Source organism: Pseudophryne corroboree, chromosome 4, assembly GCF_028390025.1.
Source record: "Pseudophryne corroboree isolate aPseCor3 chromosome 4, aPseCor3.hap2, whole genome shotgun sequence".
Classification (NCBI taxonomy): Eukaryota; Metazoa; Chordata; class Amphibia; order Anura; family Myobatrachidae; genus Pseudophryne; species Pseudophryne corroboree.
In genome coordinates, this window is record NC_086447.1 from 156905781 (window position 1) to 156933538 (window position 27758).

The 27758-nt window shown below is 46.2% G+C and overlaps 1 protein-coding gene across 2 annotated transcripts in view; it reads left to right on the top strand.

The window, feature by feature from the left end:
* Nucleotides 1-27758, top strand: part of STAG1 (STAG1 cohesin complex component) — a 331398-nt gene that overhangs the window by 185136 nt on the left and 118504 nt on the right. For both annotated transcript variants that reach the window (XM_063915509.1, XM_063915510.1), the window contains exons 8-9: nt 27177-27328; nt 27555-27628. In XM_063915509.1, coding sequence (XP_063771579.1) covers nt 27177-27328; nt 27555-27628 — 226 coding nt within the window. The remainder of the gene's footprint in view (nt 1-27176; nt 27329-27554; nt 27629-27758) is intronic.

A 27758-nucleotide genomic window follows, 5' to 3' on the forward strand; every position in this document is an offset into this window, starting at 1 on the left:
AATGAGAATAATGAAAACAAATATAATACCAGGAGAGAGAGAGAAGCCTAGAAAGATGGCTATATCAATTTAACTTTTTAACTTTTTAATGTTTTTATTTTTTATTTTATTTTAACAAAGTATCTTCCTCTGGGGGCGATTTAGTTCATACATGAGAATTTAGCTTATGGGGTTAAGTGCCTAGGAGCATTTCAGTTCCTTCCTGCGGCGACCACCTCTTCCCTCCATTATGCCCATGGTTAGCCGTGTTAAGCTGCAGCTCCCGGGATAAGTGCTGGTTGCAATGAAGCGATCATTAGGATGATCTTAGCAGCGTGGCATATCTCAGGATACATGTGCAGGTGGGAAGCAGTGACCTGTCCATTGGTGGGGTTGTTAGTGAGGAGAAGGCTGTGTGAATGGAGGAAAGTGGAAAACCGTAGTCTTAGGGTTAGAACGTGAGTGGCAGCAGGGTCTCCCCACAAAACTAGAGCAGTGAGTTCAGGTTTCTAATGCTGACAAATTATAGTTTCAGCTAAATGGATTCTGCATCAGCTGGGTCATCTCAACCTGTCGCACTTCCAGTCCTACTTTCTAGGTTATCGTCGTTCTATCATCGTGTCTGCAGTGCTGGGGCTTTTGCAAACGTGCGCAATGGCAGAATTTTATCAAGCTGTGTTTTTCAAATGATTTGTAACAGCTAGTTTTTCACGTGACCGCTTCTATATCTGCTGCTAATAAAGTAATTTTTGTGGAGCATTTTCACTTGTTTTCATAACAAATACATCATAATGTGGTCGATTCAATTGTTCCCCCCCCCCCCCCCCCCCCCCACGACCCGTCACTAGATGGCGTCCAGCGGAGCAATTCAATTGTTGCTCTTTGCGGGTGCTCTTTGTCCGCGGGCAAAAACATTCCAGCTTGCAGCCCCCCATTCTGGAGACCTGAATTGTGTGAAAAATTACCTGTTTGGGTGCACAAACTGCACTTTTCGGGTTGCACCCAGCACCTTTGTTTAGACTCTTTACTTGGCTAAACTGGCCTGTCTGGGTGCAATTAATAAAAACAATTGAATATCACCACCTCGATCTCCCGTTGAATTATAGAAATGCAGAGAGGCACAGTAGAGCTGCAAATCTTGCTAAATTCCATGGCTGCCATGTTAATGGTCACCTTAGATTAAAACTTAAAACCACACGATTTTTAGTTTAATCATTTCTAGTTTATTTGTAACTTTTTTATTAAATAAACTCTCTTCCTCCACAGAAGGATCCTGAATTATTAAATAAGTCCATTCATAATGTATGTGTGTGGCTTTCTCTATCCCCGCCGCCTCGTATCTCCCCCATATTGAAAGTATTTTGCAAAAACAATGCCTAATATTTGTTTCCTTCATAAAAGCCACTAGTAGTGGCTGAGGTGTTTCCATTCTTTACTTTGCTTCTTGTCTGCTATAGAAGCCAATCTGTGGCTGGCTGTTTTCTTGTGTATCCAAGTTTTCCTGTGTAATGCAATCTACACTGCCACCTTGTATCGGAGTGTTTGTTTCCATGTGCAGTCTTCTCCATATCTGGGGTAAATTACTCTTCTGAATATCTTTATGCTGCTGCCCCACACTGGTAAACTCTAGAACTCTAATTACATCTCATTCAGTCTGATGTATTTTCCTCACAGCTCGGATAACGTGGCTCTCCGTGCTCTGACATGTGTGTCAGCTCAATAGTTCCTTCTGCCATCAGCTGGTGGCCCTGGTGTTTACATCTATTTATAGACCCTGGCTCTGGGTGTCACAGACCTATACTGATAAACCAGTGTATAGATTTCTGCTCAGTATATATTTAGGCTGATTTTGAATCCTGGCATAATTTTTATCGGGCTGCATTTTTCACATTTTGTTATAGAAACATCTTCTCAATTAAGAGTTTATCGGTCACTAATTAAATAGATTCTGTTGTGCACTGTGGCTTGTTTTCCTAATAACAATTACAATATAATGAATTATAGAGACGCAGATTGTGCTGTAAATCTTTCCAGGTTGCCAAGTTTAATGGTCACCTTAAAATTAAACTCATAACCACAGTGCTGCTTGGCATGAATGCTAACCACTGTGCTATCATGCTGTTCCAGTTGTATTAATAAATGCATGTTCAGTGGTACTGTGATATATAGAAATCCAACATCACAAAAGTGTTTGATCCATTTTATAGGGTTGGGTGACCAGTGGTTGTAATACCAGGTATCCATACTCTAGGTCGACACCCATTAGGTCGACAGTGGGTAGGTCGACACTAGACATAGGTCGACATGGCCAATAGGTCGACATGAAGAGGTTGACATAAGTTTTTAATTTTTTTTTTTATAGTTTTGGCGAGTGAAACGAACCATGCAAGGGGACGCGGTGCACTAATTGGGGTTCCCAGTCACTTGACTGAGAAAACACCAAAAAAACATAATCTCATACCCGTAATTCTGCTGGTCACCATTCCAACGCCGGTGTCCCGGTGTTTAGATAGCCGGAGGGGGGCGACTTCTCACTCGTGGTCCCTGTCAATCGGCATGCCGTCTGTCGGACTTTACACCGGGCTGGATTCCGGCGTCTGTCACATAACCGCATCCCATTTTATATTCCTGATGGTTTCGGTGATATTGGTAGATGTGGTTTATATGTTAAATTTTTGTAAACTGGGGAACAGGAACATCATTGGGGGGGGGGGGTGTAATGCGGCTAGACCTCTTGGAAAGAGATTGCATCAGGGATTGCCTGTGTTTTCCCATGTTGCTTGGGGTGGAACTTCTTTCTCATCGCAGAGCGGAAAACAAACAGAAGCAAGCAATAGTACAGATACACAAGAAAAAATATATATACAAATAGACCGTAAGTTTGTGGAATGCGTCTATAGAGAAATTAATCACATATAATTTAAGTAATTACAGACATATTAAAAGGTAAATCTGGTATACAAAAAAAAATGTACAGTAAATTGTTTTGTATTTGTGGAAAATAATGAGTAAGAGAGACAGAGGATGAATCGTGTAGAGTCCTGGAGTGAGAGCCACACACAGATTAGGAGGATATTGTGGGCAGCAGAAGGGAATAAGCAAGCACCCAGGCTGCAGGGCTGGGCAGGTCCACAGTGCTAGAGTAGACACTGACTTCCCTACTGGTAAGGCGCAGATGGGGGGACTTAGGGTTAAGTTAAGGCTGTGAGCGATGGAGGGTTAAGTTAAGGGTGTGGGGGGGGGGGGGGGGGGTGTAATGCGGCTAGACCTCTTGGAAAGAGATTGCATCAGGGATTGCCTGTGTTTTCCCATGTTGCTTGGGGTGGAACTTCTTTCTCATCGCAGAGCGGAAAACAAACAGAAGCAAGCAATAGTACAGATACACAAGAAAAAATATATATACAAATAGACCGTAAGTTTGTGGAATGCGTCTATAGAGAAATTAATCACATATAATTTAAGTAATTACAGACATATTAAAAGGTAAATCTGGTATACAAAAAAAAATGTACAGTAAATTGTTTTGTATTTGTGGAAAATAATGAGTAAGAGAGACAGAGGATGAATCGTGTAGAGTCCTGGAGTGAGAGCCACACACAGATTAGGAGGATATTGTGGGCAGCAGAAGGGAATAAGCAAGCACCCAGGCTGCAGGGCTGGGCAGGTCCACAGTGCTAGAGTAGACACTGACTTCCCTACTGGTAAGGCGCAGATGGGGGGACTTAGGGTTAAGTTAAGGCTGTGAGCGATGGAGGGTTAAGTTAAGGGTGTGTGGGATGGAGGGTTATGTTGCCCATACACTTGTGAGATAATCGGTGCTAACCTTCGATTTTGACCGCATCTGTGAGAGAAATCGAAGGATTGTATGCACATTTTAGGTACCTTTCGACGCGATGCGCGGGCACGCCGGTTGAATCTCACGTCTCAAGACAGTATGTGCTGCACTTAATATTTATCGAATCGCAGTGTGATCGCATGTGTTTTTTTTTTAAAACGCATGCTATATATCGCACTGCAATGTGCGATGGGCACCTGCCAGGTGCGGCCAGAGGCCGCTCCCACTCGGCGGTGACGTGCCCATCACGTGATTACCATGCGATCTATCGCATGATCGCATGGTAATCACTTTGGCAGTTCAGGTGCGATTTCATCGCACCTGAACTGCCGGTGCCATGCCCCACGATGTTGCGTTACGGGACATTCCACAAGTGTATGGGCACCATTAGATTTATTCTTTGGGGGAGTTAGGGTTGGGCACCAGTGGGGGGTTAGGGTCAGGATACGGGTGGTGGGGTAGGATATACCTGGATGACAGCGGAAAAGGGCCGACAAGCTGTCAGGTTTAACAGACACTCTCGTAACCATCCTAATCGGGGAGAAAACCTCTTCCCACACATGCCTAAGAAGCAGACTTTTCCAAGAACACATTGTAGATATCTCCCACCTGACCGCAATTCCTCAAAAAGTATTTAGATATAGAGGGATCAATTTTGTGCTGCATATTTGGGGTCAAGTATAACCTATGTACTAACGTAAAAACATTATCACATGATTAATACAACAGGACACTTGAAAGCAAGTGTGGAAAACAATTGCCCATATATCCTCTGACAATGGCTGAGACAGGACATTATCCCATTTTAAGTAGGCAGATTATTTACATTTCTTGGTGTCAAGCAATAGCAAATAGTACCACCAAGTAATACCACCTCTGTGATTAGCAGAAGATGGCTTTGGGAACACATATACATATAATGGCATAAAACATCTTCTAAACACAGAAGATAACCAGTGCCTCAACTGCAAATACTTATTAAAACCTTAGATGGGGTAGCAAGGCAGATGTTATCTGCCACAGCTTCGCCCAGGGTGGAATAATGGGCTATGCCAGCCATAGAGTGGGTTAGGAAGGGCAGCTGTATATCCTCTGAATTCCTCACTGGTTTATGCCAAGCCATAATAGTTGCAGAGACGGCTTTGCAGGTGGCAGAGCTGTGAGGGCGGCTAGATACAACAAACCCAGAAGTGAAAACGGTTGGGGCATCTCTTTCATGAACAAACCACTGTTTGAGAGAGAACTGCAAACCAGTCTCAAGCTTGGCTTAACTAACATGTTGTCTGGTAATTCTCACCTGCTCCTCTGCTGGGATTTGCTTGCAAGGCCTTCAGCCTTTTAGCGGCTGGTCATGGTGGGAGAGCAATGAAATTTGACCAGTATTACTCTGCTCTCAAGTTTCTGCTGCCTGATTGCTATATTTCCTTGGTTGGTATTTCCTCCGGCCTTCAAAAAAAAAAAAAAAAAAATTAACATCACAGAATATGAAACAGTCACCTCGCATAAGGTTATGCTACGTTACGACTACTCCCATCATGTATTTCCAGTGTCTCTTACTCCTACTACTCAGAGGTTAGAATTGTACTATTTGGAGTTCATTCCAACTTGTATGGTAACTTCTTGCTGATGTAAAGGGCTGCTATACTCTGCTGGTCTTGGAAGAATTACAGCTCCATGAAAAACAAAGTATGAATATAATTGTTTTCCGAATAAGTCCAACCCCAGAATCTGATATACCATGTTGCATGTTCTCAAAACTTCGATAACTGCAACACCTTTATCACTGTAACCCATAAAGATGTCACAGCTGCTCCACTTTATGGTGACTGTTTGACCTTCAACAATAACTTTAAATAAGAATGAGTAAGTCAAGATTTGGAAGCGAGGTAGATAAATCTAGTCCCCACATGCTGTACCTGTAGGGTTAGTTGTTCCAACGCTTAAGGGCCCTACACATATGGCGATGTGCCGCTGAGGTTCCCCCCCCCCCCCCCCCGTCACCCGGCTCCATAGCACTGCACGCTAATATGGACGAGATTGTCCATAATGGCTTGCATGCATAAGCGACGGCACCAACGATGAACGAGCGCGGGGCCGCGCGTCGTTCATCGTTGCTGCCTCCACACTGAACGATATGAACGAGTTCTCGTTCATATCGTTCAGTGAAATCTGCCAGTGTGTTGGGCCCATTAGGTTCCCATAGACACTCTGAAAGATGGATTCTGTGTTGAGCCATCCAAACTCCCCCCTTTCCTGGAAGTGCACATTGATGATGGCTATACAGCTTGGAGCAGTAGATGCTTGGGTGGGTACCTGTATCGCTGAATATGCGTCTCTTCTATAAGTTCCCAGTACCTAATGTTTAGAGGGTCTTTTATTGGGGGGGAGGGAGACCTATGTATCACAAAAATAAAACAATCCATTTGTAACAAGTAATAACACTGCACTGTATTCATGAGCACATACTGCACCTATGGCTGTTACACATGATTTTCTCCATCTCCCTATGCATTATGTGTAAGGCCACGCCTACTTTCCTAGGAGAGCGCGTGCATTGGGCTTAAAAAAAAAAAAATAATGGCCTGTGAATGATTTTGAAAAAATCCAATTGGCCCGAGGCAGAAAAAAGGTTCCCCACCCCTGTTCTAGAGGATGAGAAACAGGGCGTTAAATGCTGATCAGTGGCCTAGTAGAAATGTTTTTCCATTGCATCCCACGGCACGCGCATGATCTGAATTTTTGTGTTTCAGAATAAACTATAGATAACTATATTCAGATATCACTTTTGCAAAGCAGATAAGTCACCAGCAATTAGCTCATGTAATAACACATGGTACAAGCAGCACTAATATTAGAAACTAATCCAAGGTTTCCACCATGAAGTGTTAGTTACATGCAGAGACAATGGACATATTTTCTTGGCTGCACTACCAATCTGAGTTTAGTGAGGTAGTGACGACATTGGTGCGTCATGGTTCTGTGATATCACCTGTTCTATAGTCCCGCAGTCTTATGATTGAGTGTAGGTGACCAGCACACTATAACGAAGCCGCATTATCATATTAACAGTACCATTAGTGTTAGAGACAATGGTGCAATGCTTCTCCCTCTGTGTGTGCTATCAGTAGTACAGCCAATCCTCTACCATGGGAAGGGTACATACTCAGCATTTCATCCATGTGATGGGAAAAGGCTTCTACCAACATGTTTCATGCCCAGGGCAGCATATCCTCACAATAGGTTCTCTCTAGTAGTGCAGGAACACAGGGATATTCCAGCTTTGATAGGACTTGTATGGGAATAATAATTATACTCACTAGATTTTTCAGATCTTAGTCAAGTGATATTAGTTTTATAAAATGGATAGATAAAGGCTGGCATAGCAACTCCACAAGAAAGTAAACATTTCGAGGGAGGGGATATGATGAAAAGGCTTTATGGTGTGTCTGAGGTAGAATCCACCGCTATGTCGCAGGCCCTTACTGCACACAGGCGATGATTACATCCGATACACATCTCCAGGCATTAGGGGACACGTGTCAGTGATATGTGTGGAAACTTATGCATGTATACACATGAATGTGCACATGATGTACAAGAACATACATCTTGCATAGAATATAGAATGCAGTACTTACCCTTCCGCTGTTGGCTTGGGTCCTGGCTGGATCTCACAGTCCCTTTCAAACTGAGGTTCTTCTCAGTGCCTCTTGGGTTCCAATATATAGGTTGACAGTCAGTAGGTCGGCATGCATTACGTTTGCCTGATCGGCGGATAAAAGGTAGACTACACTTTTGTCTACTGCTGGTGTTCCCACCCTGGAGCTGCCTCACATTCCCCCTCACTCCCTGACTGAGACGCTGGGTGCCATCTTCTAAGCATAGCTGCGACTGGTCTCCGGGACTGCAGGGCAAGGTCCTCCTTGTAAATCCGCCTGTACATCAGCGCTGTAATTTTACAAACACTTAAGTATTCTACATGTCGATATAAAGACAGCGTTTGTTAAGAACAAGTGTACCTGTGTATACATCCGGATATTGTGTGTGTGGATTTCACTTTCAGTGTATCCCAGCTTTATCTATCACTGTATTCTGTACCCTAAGGGACTAGGTGCACCTGGGTCACATATAGTGTGTGTGTGCTCAGTCACATAATACCGTATTTATTCGCTGGTACGGTGTACGCAGTCACGTACTAGGGAATTAATTCGCAGGTATTGTACTCTGTCTGGCTGTATCGTACTAATACTCTGATGTTGCATTACTGAAAATGTCTAACACAAAGGGCGGGAAATCCGTGGACGCTCCTGCATCATGCAGCATATGTGCCAAGGCTTTGCCTGAGCGTGAAGTTTTGTATGATGGTCTGTGTACTATGTGCCATACATCTCCCAGTCAGTCTGCAGCACCTGTAACCAATAATGAGCCACCTTGGGTGGCGTTCTCAACTATGCTAAATACGCTTGTGACGAGCCTTACGCCCCCTATGGGACCTCCTCTGCCATTAGTCACATCTTGTCCCTATGATAAATCTGCCTTGGGTGGATAATTTGTCTACCTAGTTGCAGCAACTAAGTCAATTCTTAGTTCGACATAAGACTGCCCCAAGTCACTCTCGTGTCGTGGGGCCATCTAAGCGGACTACTTCCTCCTCACAATCCACTAATCTCTCAGACGATTCTTCTGAAGAGGACGGGGAGCATACTGCCTCGTCAGACACTGACACAGCTGCTTCTGATGAGGAATCTACAACACACGTTGATGTCCCTGACCTAGTGACTGCTATTAAGCAGATCCTGCAAATATCAGATGATGATGATTCCACTGCGGTGTCTGTGAAACCTGATAAGTTTAAACGTCAGAAGGTAACTAAAACATTATTACTGCATTTAGTGGACATACGACAGGAACCCAGGACTACTCCAGGGAAGAAATTCTCCCTGTCTAAGCGGATGGCAGCTCGCTGTCCTCTCCCTACCGAGTTATGTAACAAGTGGGAAAATTCACAGCCGGTGGATTTCCATGTCACCCGTCTTGTTGTGTCATCTACTCTGCCTGTCGCCAGTGTCAGCTCACTGAAAGAACTAAAGAACTGACATATAAGCGTGTGGAGGGATGCCTGAAATCTATTTACTCCCTTAGAGGTGCTGTACATAGACCCACTATAACAGCCTCTTGGGCTGCAAAAGGAATTGAAGCATGGGTTCAGGCATTAGAGGGTGAGTTGCCCCAGGTTATATCTGACAAGGCCAGACAATACCAGTCTCATATTACCACCGCCACCTATTCCATTCAGGAGGCATCCTCTGAGGCAGGTGTGTTGGCAGCCAAGACATCGACTACGTCCATCCTGGCTCGCCGTATTCTGTGGTTGAGGTCATGGAAGGTGGATTTGGACTCCAAAAAGACCTTCGAGGGTCTCCCTTTTAAGGGAGACATCTTATTTGGGAAAGACCTCAATAAAATTGTGGCTGAATTAGCGGCTGCTAAGACTGCCTTTCTCCCTAATACTAATGCCACTTTTCGATCTTAAGAGAAAGCAAAAGGTCAGACATACCCGAGACAATCTCGTGCTTCCAAAACCACAAAGCCCAAGGCAAAACAATCCTGTGCAGCCCGTCAGCCTGCTTCTAAACACGACAAGCCTGTTCCAATAAACAATCTGGAACTCGAGGCTTTCTACAACACCCTTCTGCAGGCCTCATCTCTACTTCAGAATCAGGCCATTCAAGTCCAGTCGGACAATGTGACGGTGGTAACGTACATAAACCGACAGGTGTAACAAAAAGCAGAGCTGCAATGTCAGGTGTCAAGAATTCTCCTCTGGGTGGAAAAACACGCCGTGGCGGCGTCGGCGGTCTTCATTCCAGGAGTAGACAACTGGGAAGCAGACTTCCTCAGCAGACATGACCTACACCCGGGGGAGTGGGGCCTTCACCCGGATGTGTTCCAGTGGTGGTTGACACATCGGTGGGGATATCCACAGATTGACATGATGGCCTCTCGACTCAACAGGAAGCTCAAGTTGCATTGTTCCAGGTTGAGAGACCCACAAGCAGCGGCAGTAGATGCTCTGACAACTCCGTGGGTCTACCAGCTGGTGTACGTGTTTCCTCCACTTCCTCTGATCACAAGAATTCTAAAAAATAAAAAGGGAAAAGATTCAAGCAATCCTCATTGCTCCAGACTGGCTACGAAGGGCCTGGTACGCAGATCTTCTTGAGATGCTGATCGAAGATCCGTGGCCTCTACCTCTTTGCGAGGATCTTATGCAACAGGGCCCGTTAGTCTATTAAGACTTACCGTTGCTACGTTTAACGACATGGAAGTTGAACAGCTGATTCTAGCCAGGAGGGGAGAGTCATCCCGACTATGATCCAAGCCAGGAAGGGCGTAACGTCTAAACATTACCACCGTATATGGAAGAAATATGTCTCTTGGTGTGAAAGCAGACCATATTCTGTGGAGGAATTTCATCTGGGACGTTTCCTGCTTTTATTGCAGTTGGGAGTGGATGTGGGCCTACATCTAGGCTCCATTAAAGTCCAGATTTCGGCCTTGTCTGTTTACTTTCAGAAACAATTGGGCTTCTCTCCCTGAGGTCCAGGCGTTCTTGAAATGTGTTTTCTCTGACGTCCTAAGTGGATGCTGGGACTCCGTAAGGACCATGGGGAATAGCGGCTCCGCAGGAGACTGGGCACAACTAAAAGAAAGCTTTAGACTACTGGTGTGCACTGGCTCCTGCCACTATGACCCTCCTCCAGTTAGAATCTTGTGCCCGGCTGAGCTGGATGCACACTAGGGGCTCTCCTGAGCTCCTAGAAAGAAAGTATATTTTAGGTTTTTTTATTTTACAGTGAGATCTGCTGGCAACAGACTCACTGCAGCGAGGGACTAAGGGGAGAAGAAGCGAACCTACCTAACTGGTGGTAGTTTGGGCTTCTTAGGCTACTGGACACCATTAGCTCCAGAGGGATCGACCGCAGGACCCGACCTTGGTGTTCGTTCCCGGAGCCGCGCCGCCGGCCCCCTTACAGAGCCAGAAGCAAGAAGTGTTCCGGAAAATCGTCGGCAGAAGACTTCTGTCTTCAACAAGGTAGCGCACAGCACTGCAGCTGTGCGCCATTGCTCCTCATGCACACCTAACACTCCGGTCACTGATGGGTGCAGGGCGCTGGGGGGGGAGGGGCGCCCTGAGGGCAATATAAGACACCTTGGCTGGCAAATCTACACCATATAAAAGTCAGGAAGGCTATATAGGTGTAAAAATACCCCTGCCAGAATTCCAGAAAAAGCGGGAGAAGTCTGCCGGAAAAGGGGCGTGGGCCATCTCCCTCAGCACACTGGCGCCATTTTTCCCTCACAGCTCCGCTGGAAGGACACTCCCTGGCTCTCCCCTGCAGTGTCAAGCTACATAAGGGGAAAAAAGAAAGGGGGGGCACTAAATTTAGGCGCAGTATATATAATCTAAGCAGCTATAAGGGAAAAACACTCATTTATAGTGGGATCCCTGTGTTATATAGCGCTGTGGTGTGTGCTGGCATACTCTCTCTCTGTCTTCCCAAAGGGCTTTGTGGGGTCCTGTCCTCTGTCAGAGCATTCCCTGTGTGTATGCGGTGTGTCGGTACGACTGTGTCGACATGTTTGATGAGGAGGCTTATGTGGAGGCGGAGCAGATGCCGATAAATGTGATGTCACCCCCTGCGGGGTCGACACCTGAGTGGATGGTGCTGTGGAAGGAATTACGCGACAGTGTCGACTCCTTGCATAAAAGGTTTGACGACATACCAAATGTGGGACTGCCGGCTTCTCAGCCTGTGCCTGCCCAGGCGTCTCAAAAGCCATCAGGGGCTCTAAAACGCCCGCTACCTCAGATGGCAGACACAGATGTCGACACGGATACTGACTCCAGTGTCGACGACGATGAGACTAATGTAACTTCCAGTAGGGCCACACGTTACATGATTGAGGCAATGAAAAATGTGTTGCACATTTCTGATGTTACCCCCGGTACCACAAAAAAGGGTATTATGTTTGGAGAGAAAAAACTACCAGTAGCTTTTCCTCCATCTGAAGAGTTAAATGAAGTGTGTGAAGAAGCGTGGGCTTCCCCTGATAAGAAACTGATAATTTCTAAGCGGTTACTAATGGCGTACCCTTTCCCGCCAGAGGATAGGTCACGTTGGGAAATATCCCCTAGGGTGGATAAAGCGCTCACACGCTTGTCAAAGAAGGTGGCACTACCGTCTCCGGATACGGCCGCCCTGAAGGAATCTGCTGATAGAAAGCAGGAGGCTATCCTGAAGTCTATAACACACAGGTGTTATACTGAGACCAGCTATTGCTTCAGCATGGATGTGCAGTGCTGCAGCTGCGTGGTCAGATTCCCTGTCGGAAAGTATTGATACCCTAGACAGGGACACTATATTGCTAACCGTAGAGCATATTAAAGACGCACTTTTATACATGAGGGATGCACAGAGGGATATTTGCCGGCTGGCATCTAAAATAAGTGCAATCTCCACTTCTGCCAGGAGAGGGTTATGGACTCGGCAGTGGACAGGAGATGCAGATTCTAAAAGGCACATGGAAGTTCTGCCTTATAAGGGTGAGGAGTTGTTCAGGGGTGGTCTCTCGGACCTAGTTTCCACAGCAACAGCTGGGAAGTCTACATTTTTACCCCATGTTCCCTCACAGCCAAAGAAAGCACCGTATTATCAGGTACAGTCCTTTCGGCCCAATAGGGGCAAGCGGGTTAGGGGCGCGTCCTTTCTGCCCAGAGGTAGAGGGAAAAAGCTGCAGCATACAGCCAGTTCCCAGGAGCAAAAGTCCTCCCCCGCTTCCTCTAAGTCCACCGCATGACGCTGGGGCTCCACAGGCGGAGCCAGGTACGGTGGGGGCCCATCTCAAATATTTCAGCAATCAGTGGGCTCGCTCACGGGTGGATCCCTGGATCTTTCAAGTAGTATCTCAGGGGTACAAGCTGGAATTCGAGACGTCTCCCCCCCCCCCCCCCCCGCCGTTTCCTCAAATCTGCCTTACCAACCACTCCCTCAGGCAGGGAGGCAGTGTTACAGGCAATTCACAAGCTGTATTCACAACAGGTGATAGTAAAGGTGCCCCTACTTCAACAAGGACGGGGTTACTATTCCACAAAGTTTGTGGTACCGAAACCGGACGGTTCGGTGAGACCCATTTTAAATTTGAAATCCTTGAACACATATATAAAAAAATTCAAGTTTAAGATGGAATCGCTCAGGGCGGTTATTGCAAGCCTGGACGAGGGGGATTACATGGTATCACTGGACATCAAGGATGCTTACCTGCATGTCCCCATTTACCATCCTCACCAGGAGTACCTCAGATTTGTGGTACAGGATTGTCATTACCAATTCCAGACGTTGCCGTTCGGTCTATCCACGGCTCCGAGGGTCTTTACCAAGGTAATGGCCGAAATGATGATACTCCTTCGAAAGAAGGGAGTTTTAATTATCCCGTACTTGGACGATCTCCTGATAAAGGCGAGGTCCAGGGAGCAGTTGTTGGTCGGGGTAGCACTATCTCTGGAGGTGCTACAACAGCACGGCTTGATTCTAAATATTCCAAAGTCACAGCTGGTCCCTACGACACGTCTACTGTTCCTGGGGATGGTTCTGGACACAGAACAGAAAAAAGTGTTTCTCCCGGAGGAGAAGGCCAAGGAGCTGTCATCTCTAGCCAGAGGCCTCCTAAAACCAAAACCGGTATCGGTGCATCACTGCACGCGGATCCTAGGAAAGATGGTAGCTTCCTACGAAGCAATTCCATTCCGCAGGTTCCATACAAGAACCTTTCAGTGGGACCTGTTGGACAAGTGGTCCAGATCGCATCTTCAGATGCATCGGCTGATAACCCTGTCTCCAAGGACCAGGGTGTCTCTGCTGTGGTGGCTGCAGAGTGCTCATCTTCAAGAGGGCCGCAGATTCGGCATACAGGACTGGGTCCTGGTGACCACGGATGCCAGCCTTCGAGGCTGGGGGGCAGTCACACAGGGAAGAAACTTCCAAGGACTATGGTCAAGTCAGGAGACTTCCCTGCACATAAATATTCTGGAACTGAGGGCCATTTACAATGCCCTAACTCAGGCAAAACCCCTGCTTCAAAACCAGCCGGTACTGATCCAGTCAGACAACATTACGGCGGTCGCCCATGTAAACCGACAGGGCGGCACGAGAAGCAGGACGGCGATGGCAGAAGCCACAAGGATTCTCCGATGGGCGGAAAATCACGTGTTGGCACTGTCAGCAGTGTTCATTCCGGGAGTGGACAACTGGGAAGCAGACTTCCTCAGCAGGCACGACCTCCACCCGGGAGAGTGGGGACTTCATCCAGAAGTCTTCCAACTGATTGTAAACCGTGGCCTCTGCCGCTCAGACAGGACCTGCTGCAGCAGGGGCCCTGTCTGTTCCAAGACTTACCGCGGCTGTGTTTGACGGCATGGCGGTTGAACACCGGATCCTGAAGGAAAAGGGCATTCCGGAGGAAGTCATTCCTACGCTGATTAAAGCTAGGAAAGAAGTAACCGCAAACCATTATCACCGCATATGGCGAAAATATGTTGCTTGGTGTGAGGCCAGGAAGGCCCAAACGGAAGAATTTCAGCTGGGCCGTTTCCTGCACTTCCTACAGTCAGGGGTGACTATGGGCCTAAAATTGGGTTCCATTAAGGTCCAGATTTCGGCTCTATCGATTTTCTTCCAGAGAGAACTGGCTTCACTACCTGAAGTTCAAACTTTTGTTAAGGGAGTGCTGCATATTCAGCCCCCTTTTGTGCCTCCAGTGGCACCTTGGGATCTCAACGTGGTGTTGGATTTCCTAAAGTCACATTGGTTTGAGCCACTTAAGACCGTGGAATTGAAATATCTCACATGGAAAGAGGTCATGTTGTTGGCCTTGGCTTCGGCCAGGCGTGTATCAGAATTGGCGGCTTTGTCATGTAAAAGCCCTTATCTGATTTTCCATATGGATAGGGCAGAATTGAGGACTCGTCCCCAATTTCTCCCTAAGGTGGTATCAGCCTTTCATCTGAACCAACCTATCGTGGTGCCTGCGGCTACTAAAGACTTGGAGGCTTCCAAGTTGTTGGACGTAGTCAGGGCCCTGAAAATTTATGTTTCCAGGACAGCTGGAGTCAGAAAAACTGACTCGCTATTTATCCTGTATGCGCCCAACAAGTTGGGTGCACCTGCTTCAAAGCAGACTATTGCTCGCTGGATCTGTAGTACGATTCAGCTCGCACATTCTGCGGCTGGACTGCCGCATTTTAAATCCGTGAAAGCCCATTCCACGAGGAAGGTGGGCTGCTCTTGGGCGGCTGCCCGAGGGGTCTCGGCTCTTCAACTTTGCCGAGCAGCTACTTGGTCGGGGTCAAACACGTTTGCAAAATTCTATAAGTTTGACACCCTGGCTGTGGAGGACCTAGAGTTTGCCCATTCGGTGCTGCAGAGTCATCCGCACTCTCCCGCCCGTTTGGGAGCTTTGGTATAATCCCCATGGTCCTTACGGAGTTCCCAGCATCCACTAGGACGTCAGAGAAAATAAGAATTTACTCACCGGTAATTCTATTTCTCGTAGTCCGTAGTGGATGCTGGGCGCCCATCCCAAGTGCGGATTGTCTGCAATACTTGTTTATAGTTATTGTTTAACTAAAGGGTTATTGTTGAGCCATCTGTTGAGAGGCTCAGTTGTTATCATGCTGTTAACTGGGTATTGTATCACGAGTTATACGGTGTGGCTGGTATGAGTCTTACCCGGGATTCAAAATCCTTCCTTATTGTGTCAGCTCTTCCGGGCACAGTATCGTAACTGAAGTCTGGAGGAGGGTCATAGTGGGAGGAGCCAGTGCACACCAGTAGTCTAAAGCTTTCTTTTAGTTGTGCCCAGTCTCCTGCGGAGCCGCTATTCCCCATGGTCCTTACGGAGTCCCAGCATCCACTACGGACTACGAGAAATAGAATTACCGGTGAGTAAATTCTTATTTTCCGCATCCAACCTCCCTTTGTGCCTCCTACGTCACCTTGGGATCTCAGTTTGGTGCTGCAGTTCCTCCAATCAGACTGGTTTGAACCGTTGCAGGAAATAGACGTAAAGTACCTTACATGGAAGACCGTCACACTGCTGTCCTTGGCTTCAGCAAGACGTGTGCCGTAGTTAGGGGCTTTGTCTTGCAAGAGCCACTACTTGATTTTCCATGAGGACTGAGCTGAACTCAGGACTCGTCAGCAATTTCTTCCTAAGGTGGTGTCCGCATTTCACATCAACCAACCTATTGTGGTTCCGTTTGTTATGGACACTTCTGCTACTTAAAAGTCTACTACTACTAAGTCTTTGTATGTTGTGAGGGCTTTGAAGGTGTATGTAAAGAGAACAACTCGTCACCGGAAATTGAACTCTCTGTTCGTTCTCCATGATCCCATTAAAATTGGGTGTCCTGCTTCAAAGCAGTCAATCAGGCTCACTATCCAGCATGCTTATTCCACGGCAGGCTTGCCGGTTCCAAAATCTGTACAGGCCCACTCGACTAGGTCGGTGGGTTCTTCCTGGGTTGCTGCCCGGGGTGTCTCGGCTTTACAGCTCTGCCGAGCAGCTACTTGGTCAGGTTCGAACACGTCTGCTAAGTTTTACAAGTTCGGTTCTTTGACCAAACTGAAGGTCCTCAGAGGCCAATCGGTTCTGCAGGGACCTCAGCACTCTCCCCCCCCCCCCCCCCCCCCCCCCCCCCCGGTTTGGGAGCTTTGGTACTTCCCCATGGTACTAAATGGATTCCCAGTATCCCCTAAGGACTACGAGAAAAGGATTTACCGGTATGTAATTAAGATCCTATTTCTCTGTCCTCCATCTGGGGGACGCTGCGCCGTTACTTGTGGGTTAGAGGTGTGTGGTAGTGGAGTTTGGCACAGAACTATCAAAAGCTGACTCCTCCCCCCTCTAACCCCTCCCATCTCCTTCCTGCTCAGCCCTGTTCAGTTTTAGTTTTGTGCCTGTGGGGTACAGACACAGTTTTTATTTCTCTTTAGGTTTTTTTTTTTCCACAAATACCTAGTCCCTGTTTACAGGTGACAGGTATAACAGTGGAAGGGGTTAGTATCCCATTCCAGACTGCTGCATGGAGGCCACTATACCTTGGTCACTGGGGCCTTCAGAGAGAGAGAGAGAGAAGAAAGCAGCATCAGGTACTGGACAACCACAATCTGTCATTGACAGTATTGGGCTGTCCCTATTTTTCCTATTACTAATGGACATTGCATTGTTCCCCCGCCGCTACCAGCACACTCCCCCCACCCCCCCACCCCCCCCACCCCCCCCACCCCCGGAGCGCGCGACCATCCACAGACAGCCTGGATGGCTGAACTGGGGTGGAATGTGACGTGGAGGACTGTGGTTAGGTCCGGGAGGGTGTTATTCACTCCCTGGACCGTGGCTGTGCTGCCGTGACAACCGCTCTGTGTAGCGGCGCACGGGAGCCGAACTTCCGGTTTTGACGGAGAGTGAGAGGAGTGACGTCAGGCGGGCAGAGCCGTCTTCCCGCTCAGCTCTGCCCGCGCGCGCGCTGCTGGTCACGGCGCCATCTTCTCTGCCTGCAGACAGGGGGACGCTGTGCTACGGAGGGGGATTACATAGACAAAACCGCAAGTATAAAAGGGGGGGGATCACAGTGTCTCCTCTAGTCCGGTGGGCTAAAGCAGCATGTTAACAGAAACATAAGCACATTCTCGTGGGTTTGAATCTCAGAGATATTTGTTAACAAACTTGGGGGACAGGACATAGTACACCAGAGTAAAGGATGACCAGCAAGCCAGAGAAACCTACAAAGGGAAAAACAACCTCAGTGGTTTATTTCTCATGTTCACAATGTGGCACAAAGCTGGCTAAGGGGAGTGCTGATGCAGGGACCCTCTGTACATCATGCTCGGGTGCACCAGCGGCAGATCAGCAGGCCAGATCCACAGATCAGTCAATGCCCCCTTGGGTCAAGGCCATGGTGGATGCAATTTCAGATTTGCGTCAGTCAAGGTCGGAAGCAGCTTTGGCCCAGACTCAGGTGGAACCGCTGTGGGCCCAGAATATGGGAAAGTGTCTCACTGATTTGACTCAGTCTGTAAATAAATTTGTAAATTCGGCCAGTAGTTCGGCGGCTTCTAAGCGAACGCAGCCGTTGCCCGCTATTGCATTTCCGGGAGAGGAGTTGGATACTCTGACATCTCCATTGGAAGAAGGGGAGGTAGATCCTGAATGGGACGAAAATTCGGCTTGGGAAGATGAGGATTTATCTACTAGTTCAGGTGTTAGGCTACTAATCGAAGCCATTCGTCAGACCCTTAATATTCAGGATGAGGCAGTAGCCGAGACTTCTTCCTCTTTCTTCAAACGACAGAAGAGACAGGTTACTGCCTTCCCTTCTTATTCGCACTTTGCGGATATTTTAAAAGAACCCTGGCTAAAACCGGATTCGCGTTTCCAAGCTCCTAAAAAGTTAAAATTTCTATATCCTTTTACAGAGGAGGATACAAAATTTTGGGCAACTGCCCCAAAGGTAGACGCTCCTATTTCGCATTTAGCAAAAGCTACGGTTATTCCGTCAGTACAGTCTGTGACTTTAAAAGACTCTACCGATAGGAAGATAGAAGCATTACTAAAATCTATGTTTTCCTTATCAGGTGTCTCTCTCCGTCCAGTTCTGGCGAGTGCCTGGGTGCTTAAAGCCGTTGATGAGTGGCTTGCACAGGTTGTATCTGGGATGCAGTCAGACGATCCGTCGGAGGCCATTCAATTAGCAGAACAGATTTCTGAGGCCCTTACTTACGTGGGTGAAGCCTTATTGGATTCGGTGGCGCTACAGTCCCGTGTTTCTGCCTTAACAGTATCCGCAAGACGATCTCTTTGGCTTAGGGTTTGGAATGCTGATTCGGACTCAAAGCAGACCTTGACGGCAGTTCCTTTTGAAGGCGAATTTCTCTTTGGATCAGAGTTAAAGAAGATAATTTCAGATACTACGGGAGGAAAGAGCCCTTTCCTTCCGTCTGCTCCTAACAAACCAAAACCTACAAGATTTCGGTCCTTTCGTACGCAGGGCAGAGGTAACTTCCAGTCCTTTCGACCCTTCTCCAGATTTCCACGGAGGGGATCATTCAGAGGTAGAGGAGCTCAGGCTACTCGCAGACCGGCCAGTAAGCCTGCCGACAAGCATGAGGCATGACGCTTCGGGCCCTCTGGAGGGATCAATACAGGTTGGGGCTCGTTTACTTCACTTCAGGGAAGTGTGGCTCCTATCGAAACCAGATCGGTGGGTAATAGGGGTCATTTCCAGAGGATATATGTTGGATTTCGAAGAGACAGTTCCAACCCGACTATTTGTCACACCTCTCCCAGACGACCCCTCCAGACGTCAAGCTCTCCTTCAGGCAACAGCAACATTATTACAAAATGGAGTAATCCTTCCGGTCCCAGCTCCTCAGAGAGGTCGGGGCTTTTACTCGGGTCTTTTTCTCGTAGACAAGCCGGACGGTTCGTTTCGACCCATTCTAAATCTAAAAGCTCTCAATCCGTACCTTTCATCCCAAAAATTCAGGATGGAATCCATTCGCTCCATTATCGCAGCCATGGAGCCAGGGGAATATTTGGCTTCAATAGACATAAAGGACGCATACCTACATGTTCCAATTTGGACAGGACATCAATCCCTTCTGAGATTTGCAGTAGGTCCGTGGCATTTTCAGTTTCGGGCCCTTCCCTTTGGTCTCTCTACGGCTCCCCGGGTTTTTACGAAGGTCCTGGGTCATGTCGTCGCAGTTCCCCGTTGCAAAGGGGTCAACATCACCCCATACTTGGACGACCTGTTGATCAAGGCCCCGTCACCGGAGATTCTCACTCAGAACCTGCGTCTAACGATAGAGACTCTACAGTCGTTCGGGTGGATAATCAATTTTCCAAAGTCGTCTTTACTCCCGTCACAGAAAATGGTTTTTCTGGGTCTTCTATTCGACACCAACAGCCAGAAGGTGTTTCTTCCTACAGACAAGATTCAGGACTTACAAGCCAGAATCAGAACCCTGTTAAAATTGCCGGCAGTGTCAGTCCTCAGATGCATGCAGGTACTGGGCAAGATGGTGTCCTCATTCGAGGCAGTTCCATACGCCAGATTCCACGCCCGACCTCTTCAAGCTCAGATTCTCCACTGTTGGACTCGGACGGATTCACGTCTCGAACTGCAGTTGATACGCTTGTCGATAAGAACTCGTCAGTCGCTCTACTGGTGGCTTCACAGTCACAAACTGAGGAAGGGTGCGCCGTTCACGGTCTGGTCTTGGATGATGGTAACCACGGACGCAAGCCTCAGCGGTTGGGGAGCAGTGTTCCAGACTCATCATTTACAGGGGCGCTGGAGCAATCAAGAGTCAAAACTACAAATCAACATTCTGGAATTGAGAGCGATCCGGTATGCTCTCATTCGGATTCAGACCATGGTGCAGGGCCATCCAGTTCGGGTGCAATCCGACAATGCCACGGCAGTGGCTTACATCAACAAACAGGGAGGAACTCGCAGCTGGTCCGCAATGAGAGAGGTTGCTCAGATTCTCACGTGGGCGGAGCATTGGATTCCCGTGATTTCAGCAATTCACATTCCGGGAGTCGAAAACTGGGAAGCAGATTTTTTGAGTCGTCACACGATTCATCCGGGAGAATGGGAACTTCACCAGGAAGTGTTTCTTTCTCTAGTGGATCGCTGGGGAATGCCAGACCTAGACCTGATGGCGTCACGCCTCAACAAAAAACTTCCGGTTTACGGATCAAGAACTCAGGATCCTCAAGCATTTCTGATTGATGCACTAACAGCTCCGTGGCAATTTCAGCTGGGTTACGTGTTCCCACCAATTCCACTGCTCCCACGTCTACTCCAACGCATTCGGCGAGAAGGCCTTGCAGTAATTCTGGTGGCTCCGGATTGGCCGCGCCGACAGTGGTACACTCTTCTAAGCAGCATGGTCGTCGGAGATCCCTTTCGCCTCCCTCTGCGACCAGATCTTCTTCTTCAAGGACCTTGTCGCCACCCAGATTTAAATCGGCTGGCTTTGACGGCTTGGTTCTTGAATCCAACATTCTGAAGGCAAAGGGTCTTTCTCGTGCGGTTGTTCAGACAATGATTCGGGCTAGAAAGCCGGTGACTTCTGGCATTTACCATAGAGTATGGCGTATTTACATTGCTTGGTGCGAGAAAAGGAACTTGACTCCGCATTTGTTTAGACTTCCTCGCCTGCTCTCCTTTCTCCAGGAGGGTCTTGACAAAGGTTTAAAACTTTCTTCCCTGAAGGGTCAGGTTTCGGCCTTGTCGGTCCTTTTTCAAAAGAAATTAGCAATCATCCCAGAGGTTCAAACATTCCTGCAGGGAGTACTTCGAATTCAACCACCTTTTGTTCCTCCGATTCCTCCCTGGGATTTAAACTTGGTACTTAAGGCTCTTCAAAAGTCTCCATTTGAACCTCTAGAATCTGTGGAACTACGTTATCTAACACAAAAAGTTGTTTTTCTTTTGGCGATTGCCTCAGCTAGACGAGTGTCTGAGTTGGCGGCTCTTTCTTGCAGGCCGCCCTTGTTAGTGTTTCATGAAAATCGGGTGGTGCTGCGGACAAAGCCTTCATTTCTTCCAAAGGTTGTTTCAGCATTCCATTTAAATCAGGACATCGTTCTTCCAGCTTTTAATCCGTCATCTTCTCAGGGGGAGGATTCCCATTTGGCTCTCTTGGATGTTGTTCGGGCCTTACGTATTTATTTGTCTCGCACGGAGTCTTTCCGTCGTACGGATTCCTTGCTGGTATTGATTGATGCTCCCAAACGAGGTTGGCCTGCCTCTAAGAACACTGTGGCCCGTTGGGTAACTTCGGCCATCAGACAGGCTTACGTGTCCTCAAACGTTTCGGTTCCTGACTCAATTAGGGCTCATTCGACTAGAGCAGTTGGAGCGTCTTGGGCTGTTCGCGGTGGTGCATCTGTTGAGCAACTATGCAGGGCGGCGACCTGGTCGTCAGTCCATACGTTCACAAAGTTTTACCGGTTTCATACTTTTGGTTTGGAGACTGCCTCTGTTGGGCGTCGTATTTTACAGACGGCTATGCCGTCAACGTTTCCCTCCTCTCATTAGCTTGCTTTGGGAAGTCCCACAAGTAACGGCGCAGCGTCCCCCAGATGGAGGACAGAGAAATTGGGATTTTTGTTTACTTACCGTAAAATCTCTTTCTCTGAGTCCATCTGGGGGACGCTGCGATCCCTCCCATAGTTTGTCTGGTTTAATTGGTTAATTTTTTATTCTGGTCTATCTCCTTTGGCTTGGCTAAACGTTAACTGAACAGGGCTGAGCAGGAAGGAGATGGGAGGGGTTAGAGGGGGGAGGAGTCAGCTTTTGATAGTTCTGTGCCAAACTCCACTACCACACACCTCTAACCCACAAGTAACGGCGCAGCGTCCCCCAGATGGACTCAGAGAAAGAGATTTTACGGTAAGTAAACAAAAATCCCAATTTTTCTTAGTGTGAGAGAGATAAATGGGAAAGGGGCTGTCTAATATGTAAAGTGTACGTTGGATATAAAAGTGAGAGCGCTTGGGGTGAAGGGAGGCTGAAATGAGAACTGGGTAAACTAATGGAGAAAACGTTGGACAGAGCGATGATTAGAGAGAAAGTAAGGGAAAGATGGTCAGAAGCGCGTGGGGGTGGGTTACAGATTGGGGGATTTTCATTTGTTTGAAAAGTCAGTTGGGTGTCTGTATTTTTCTGTCTATTAGATAGGAAAAAACAGACACCCATCTAATAGACAGGAAAAAACAGACACCGAACCGACTTTTCAAACATTTGAATTTCCCCCTTTGTGTGTGTATGTATATACTGAATATGTACATGTGTGTGTGTGTATGTATGTATATATATATATATATATATATATATATATATATATATATAAATACACTGTAGTGATGCTATCGCACTCAAAGGATTTCTAGTGCCAAAGTAAAGGATTTCTAGTGCCTTCCCACAGTTCTCAGCACTTTGGGTATATGATCCCAGCAGTCAGAATACAGATGCCAGGATCCTGGACGTCAGAATGGACGGCATGCGCAACAAAGCCCCTTGCAGGCTTGATGCACCCACAACGCTGGGGGCACTGTGGCTCGCTGCACACACCACAGATTCTATTCCCACTCTATGGATGTCATGGACACCCACGAATGGGAATAGCCCTGGCGCAGCGGCCGGGATCCTGGCGTCTGTATGCTGACCGCCAGGATCATAACTAGATCCCTTCTCAGCTGCAGATCATGAGCACTGTATGTATTACCCTTGAAAGTGTACAATGAAACATAAACAACGGAGTATGTGAACAAACGCACTGATGAAAGTATATCGCTGGAACGTTTGTTCACTTACCTATTTGCTTATGTCATCTGGGTGGTAAAAGGTGGATTGGACTGCACACCCTATTTTTAAACATAATGAAAGGTGCTACCAGGCTTCTAGTACTATACAAGATAAATAAAACTGCTGATGAACACTCTATGCACGAATACTGATAGTCAATTAATTTTGATAAACTCTGATATTTAACATGGAGGATAAGTGAAGATCTATAGTCTGTTATTAGTAAGCGTTTTTCAAAATTATTTTGACTATCAGTATTAGTGCATAGTGTGTTCATCAGCAGTTTTCTTTATCTTGTATAGTGCTAAACAAAAAAGTATCAAGAGAATGCACTTATTCCATTTGGTGTGGATTTTAATTAAAAAAATAAACATAACGCACATAAATTACCAATGCCGGCCAGCATTACAAAAATAAAATATTATTTTAAAACATACTAAAACATACAATACACAATTGTAATAAAAAATGCTCCTTTAGAAAAAATAGGCTTAAACTGTCTTTATATATTATGTTAGACACATCCAGTATTAAAGTATCTAATGCCTCATATTGCCAATCAGATAGAACACACAAAATGTACTTGGATAATCCCAATAACCAAGCATGGATTAGTAATGGAATTTGTTTCTCCAATGTGCACAGACTTTGATTAGTATTTAGATAAAACTTCCATTTAGATGAGGATTATTCGTGCACATGCAGCTGCTGGGTTAGTGAACATACGATTTTTACAGCAGTGTAATACTTGTTAAATACAGCAGTCCATAGCCTCTTAGATCATATTAATGCCAATGACAGATTTGGGGTACTGTATGGCAAACATAGCCTGTGAAGATGCAAGCAGTTAGAAAGTCTCTCCCCTGGCTGGATCGCTCATTCTCAGCCTTATCCGGAGTTCACAGCTCACAAGCAATGACAGTAGTGTGCTCACCTGATCACCCTTAGCACTGGGGTTTCAAGTCGCAGAGCCGGCCAGCCAAAGAGCATCAGCTGTTTTCCAAAAGTGTACTGGTGGTATGGAGATTACAACAGATGCGTTTCTCCGCCTCTTTTATGTGTCAGCGGCTTCCTCCGTGTATAGTACTAGTCCATCTGGTTGTTATCAGAAGTAACCAAAATGTTGATTTATTCATCTCCTGTGCGCTGTGTGGTATGATGTAATAAAAATAACTTGTTTTATTTTGCTAATAAAATGGTGTGCGATTACCTTGTTCATAATAGTTAGAGATAATATGTTTCACTTGGTGGTGCCGGCCACAGCTCTTGGTAGCGCTAGATACATGTGTGTTCCTTACGAGGCCTCTCTTCTCGAACGTAGCAAAAACATAGAAATAGGATACATTTACTAAAGGAAAAGAAAGCTTGTTTCTGTGTCATAAATGTATTATTTGTGTCTATGAATTAAAATGAAATGTACCATGTATTAAGGCAGGGCTAGGCAACCTAGGGCACTCTATGAGCAAATATAATTTAAGTCTTTATTAAATGTTGTTTTGTCAAATCAAATGTTAGTTGTGTTGCAGGTATGAGCTGTTTATCAGGGTCACTGTGGCATTACCTGACGCCTAATACTTTCCCTGCTTTCAATAGATGTCAGGGGCCCCATACACTAGAACGATAATGCCCGATTTCATCCAAATGAAATCGGACATTTTGGAGATGTTTCCGATCCATCCTATGCGCATTCCCGTGAGGGTCGGATCGGCTCCCATAGATTGTTAGTGCTGCGCTATATCGCCTGCAAAATGTACCAAATCGTATGGAATTGTATAGAACCACTCCTAGGAAGCTCCTGGGAGAGAGCAAAGGAAATTGCCTCCGACTTGAGCCTCAGACATATCATTGCAGTGTATTTGGGGCCCTTTAGTCTTCAAAGCCGTCGACGAACAACCATTTCCATAGCAGTAAACTTATGATACCATGGAGGGTTTCTAAGCACCCATGCACTACTTCTAATGTGGTGATGTTGCTGTTTTTTTTTTTTTTTTTTTTTTTTTAAATTGAAGCATTATATGTGATACATACAATTACAATTACATGCAGATTGGACATAATAAATATCAAGATAAATAAAATTGCATGTAGAATACATTCGAGTCATACATTTAAAGACCCTATCGCAGTAGTAGGATAATACCAATCAGAGAATTAACTTTACATGGAAATCTCAGGATTCATCAATCTATAGTCCATCATATTGTAGATTCGAACGTGCATAAATCAGAATAACAAATGGAAAGGAAATTTTTTAAAATTAACATAAAAACAAAACAAACAGAAATAGTGTCCGTACCGGCTCCCTACCACCCCCACTACCGTCCCCAGGGCTCGATGATGACAAATCAAAACTACAGCACAATTGGAGGATCCCCTGCAATCATTCTGGTCACATACTATTCCATATTAGACAAACTGTTATGAATCTGTAATCTGACAGCCGCAGATAGGGTTACAATATAACTTTGCCATACCACACAAAAAATCTTTGTATTTTCCTATCTTTCTCTATCAAAACTCCTATCCACTCCATTCGGAATAAATAAAACAATTTGGCTTTGAATAATGACAGCGGAGGTGGCTCTCGAGTGATCCACAGTTGTAGAATAGCCTTTCTGGCTGCTATGCTGACTGCAAGTAGCAACTTTTTACTACCTTTAGAGAGACGTTCAGTTGGAGAACTACCGAAAAGCGCCCATTCCGGAGATTACCCCAAATGATTCACTAAATGGTCCACTGTGTAGTTCCTTATCTCAATCCAGTACTTCCTAATTATAGGGCAGGCCCATAGACCGTGATAAAGATCTGCTTGGGGAGTACCACATTTCCAACAGGTATGCGTGTCTGCAAGTTCTATCAAATAACGTCTATGAGGTGACAAATACGTCCTATGCAGAATATATAAAACATTACTTTGTATCTAGAAGAAGGAAATAATCGACTCGCCTTCATATTGGCAGCTAGTAAATCCTCTATTTCTACCTCAGGGAGGCAAGTCTTCCAAGCCATCAAACCTCCCTGTTCCGTAGAGTAGTCTAGAACACAGGTTCTCAAACTCGGTCCTCAGGACCCCACACGGTGCATGTTTTGCAGGTCTCCTCACTGAATCACAAGTGAAATCATTTGCTCCACCTGTGGACCTTTTAAAATGTGTCAGTGAATAATGAATACACCTGTGCACTTGCTGGGTTACCTGCAAAACATGCACTGTGTGGGGTCCTGAGGACCGAGTTTGAGAACCACTGGTCTAGAACATTTCTAAAATGACCATACGCAATCGAAATTGCCTTCTGAACCCTAGGAGCTTGCTGCAGCATCTCATCTACCGGATTAACACAATCTGATGGGGAGAAATACCGAATAGTGGAGGCAACATAGTGTTGGGCTAAAAGAAAGGCCACAGGATAGGCCAACAAAGCTGGATATTTACTGCCTCCTCCCATGTATATCCACCAAGTGGCTAATATTAGAAACACCCCCCAAATGACAAATAGTGTAAGGGTGACGTGCTCTTCCCTCCTGGAAATCCGGATTCGCTATAAAAGGAAGGAGTAAAAGTATTTATGGGTATTCACATAATGTTTGTCTCATATCAACCCATAACTTTTTAATATTCAACAATAAAGGATTTCCTTTCAATTCCTCTGTCACCTCTTGAGTATGCAGGTGTAAAAAGGTAACCAGATCTCCCCCTTGTAGAAATTCCCTGTGTCAATCTGTATTCATATAGTTCTTTTCATTGTGCAACCAGTCATGTAGATAATGCAATTGGGCAGATTGGGAGTACCAAAGGACATTTGGAAAGTTGATTCCCCCATTCCAAGAAGCCTGCTGTAGTAGTACTACTAATTTCTAATGTTTGTCCTTTTTTTTTTAAATTGGTTGGAAGACTTTATCTGTATAATTATTTGTTTGCAGCCATGAAGCTGATGACTGCGCTGGTGAATGTTGCTCTTAATTTGAGTATTCACCAGGACAACACTCAGCGGCAGTATGAGACAGAGAGGAACAAGATGATTGGCAAGCGAGCTAATGAAAGGCTTGAGCTGCTGCTTCAGAAACGCAAAGAGGTAAATCTGTCTACAACCTCCCTGAGCGCTAATAGATCTCTATAGCTATTGTGGCACCTATAAGTCTCAGCATATTGGTCCTCCTTCTAGAGCCTCTCCAGCCACAGCATGCTGGGACTTGTAGTACCATAACAGCTGATAGATGGGTTGCTGAATAATTAGGTTAACTCTCAGGAAACCCTGTTGTTTTACTTGTTGATTCATGTATCGTGGTTTTCATTAACAGCTTCAGGAAAACCAGGATGAAATTGAGAACATGATGAACTCCATATTCAAAGGCATCTTTGTTCATAGATACAGGTAATGCACTTTGTAAATCACCTGAATACATTAAGCTTTCCACATTAGCTGGCACAGGAATTGTGGTTATTAACCATGTGATCGCCACATGACACAGATTTGCTGCTGCAGTGATTCCTTTCTGTAACGT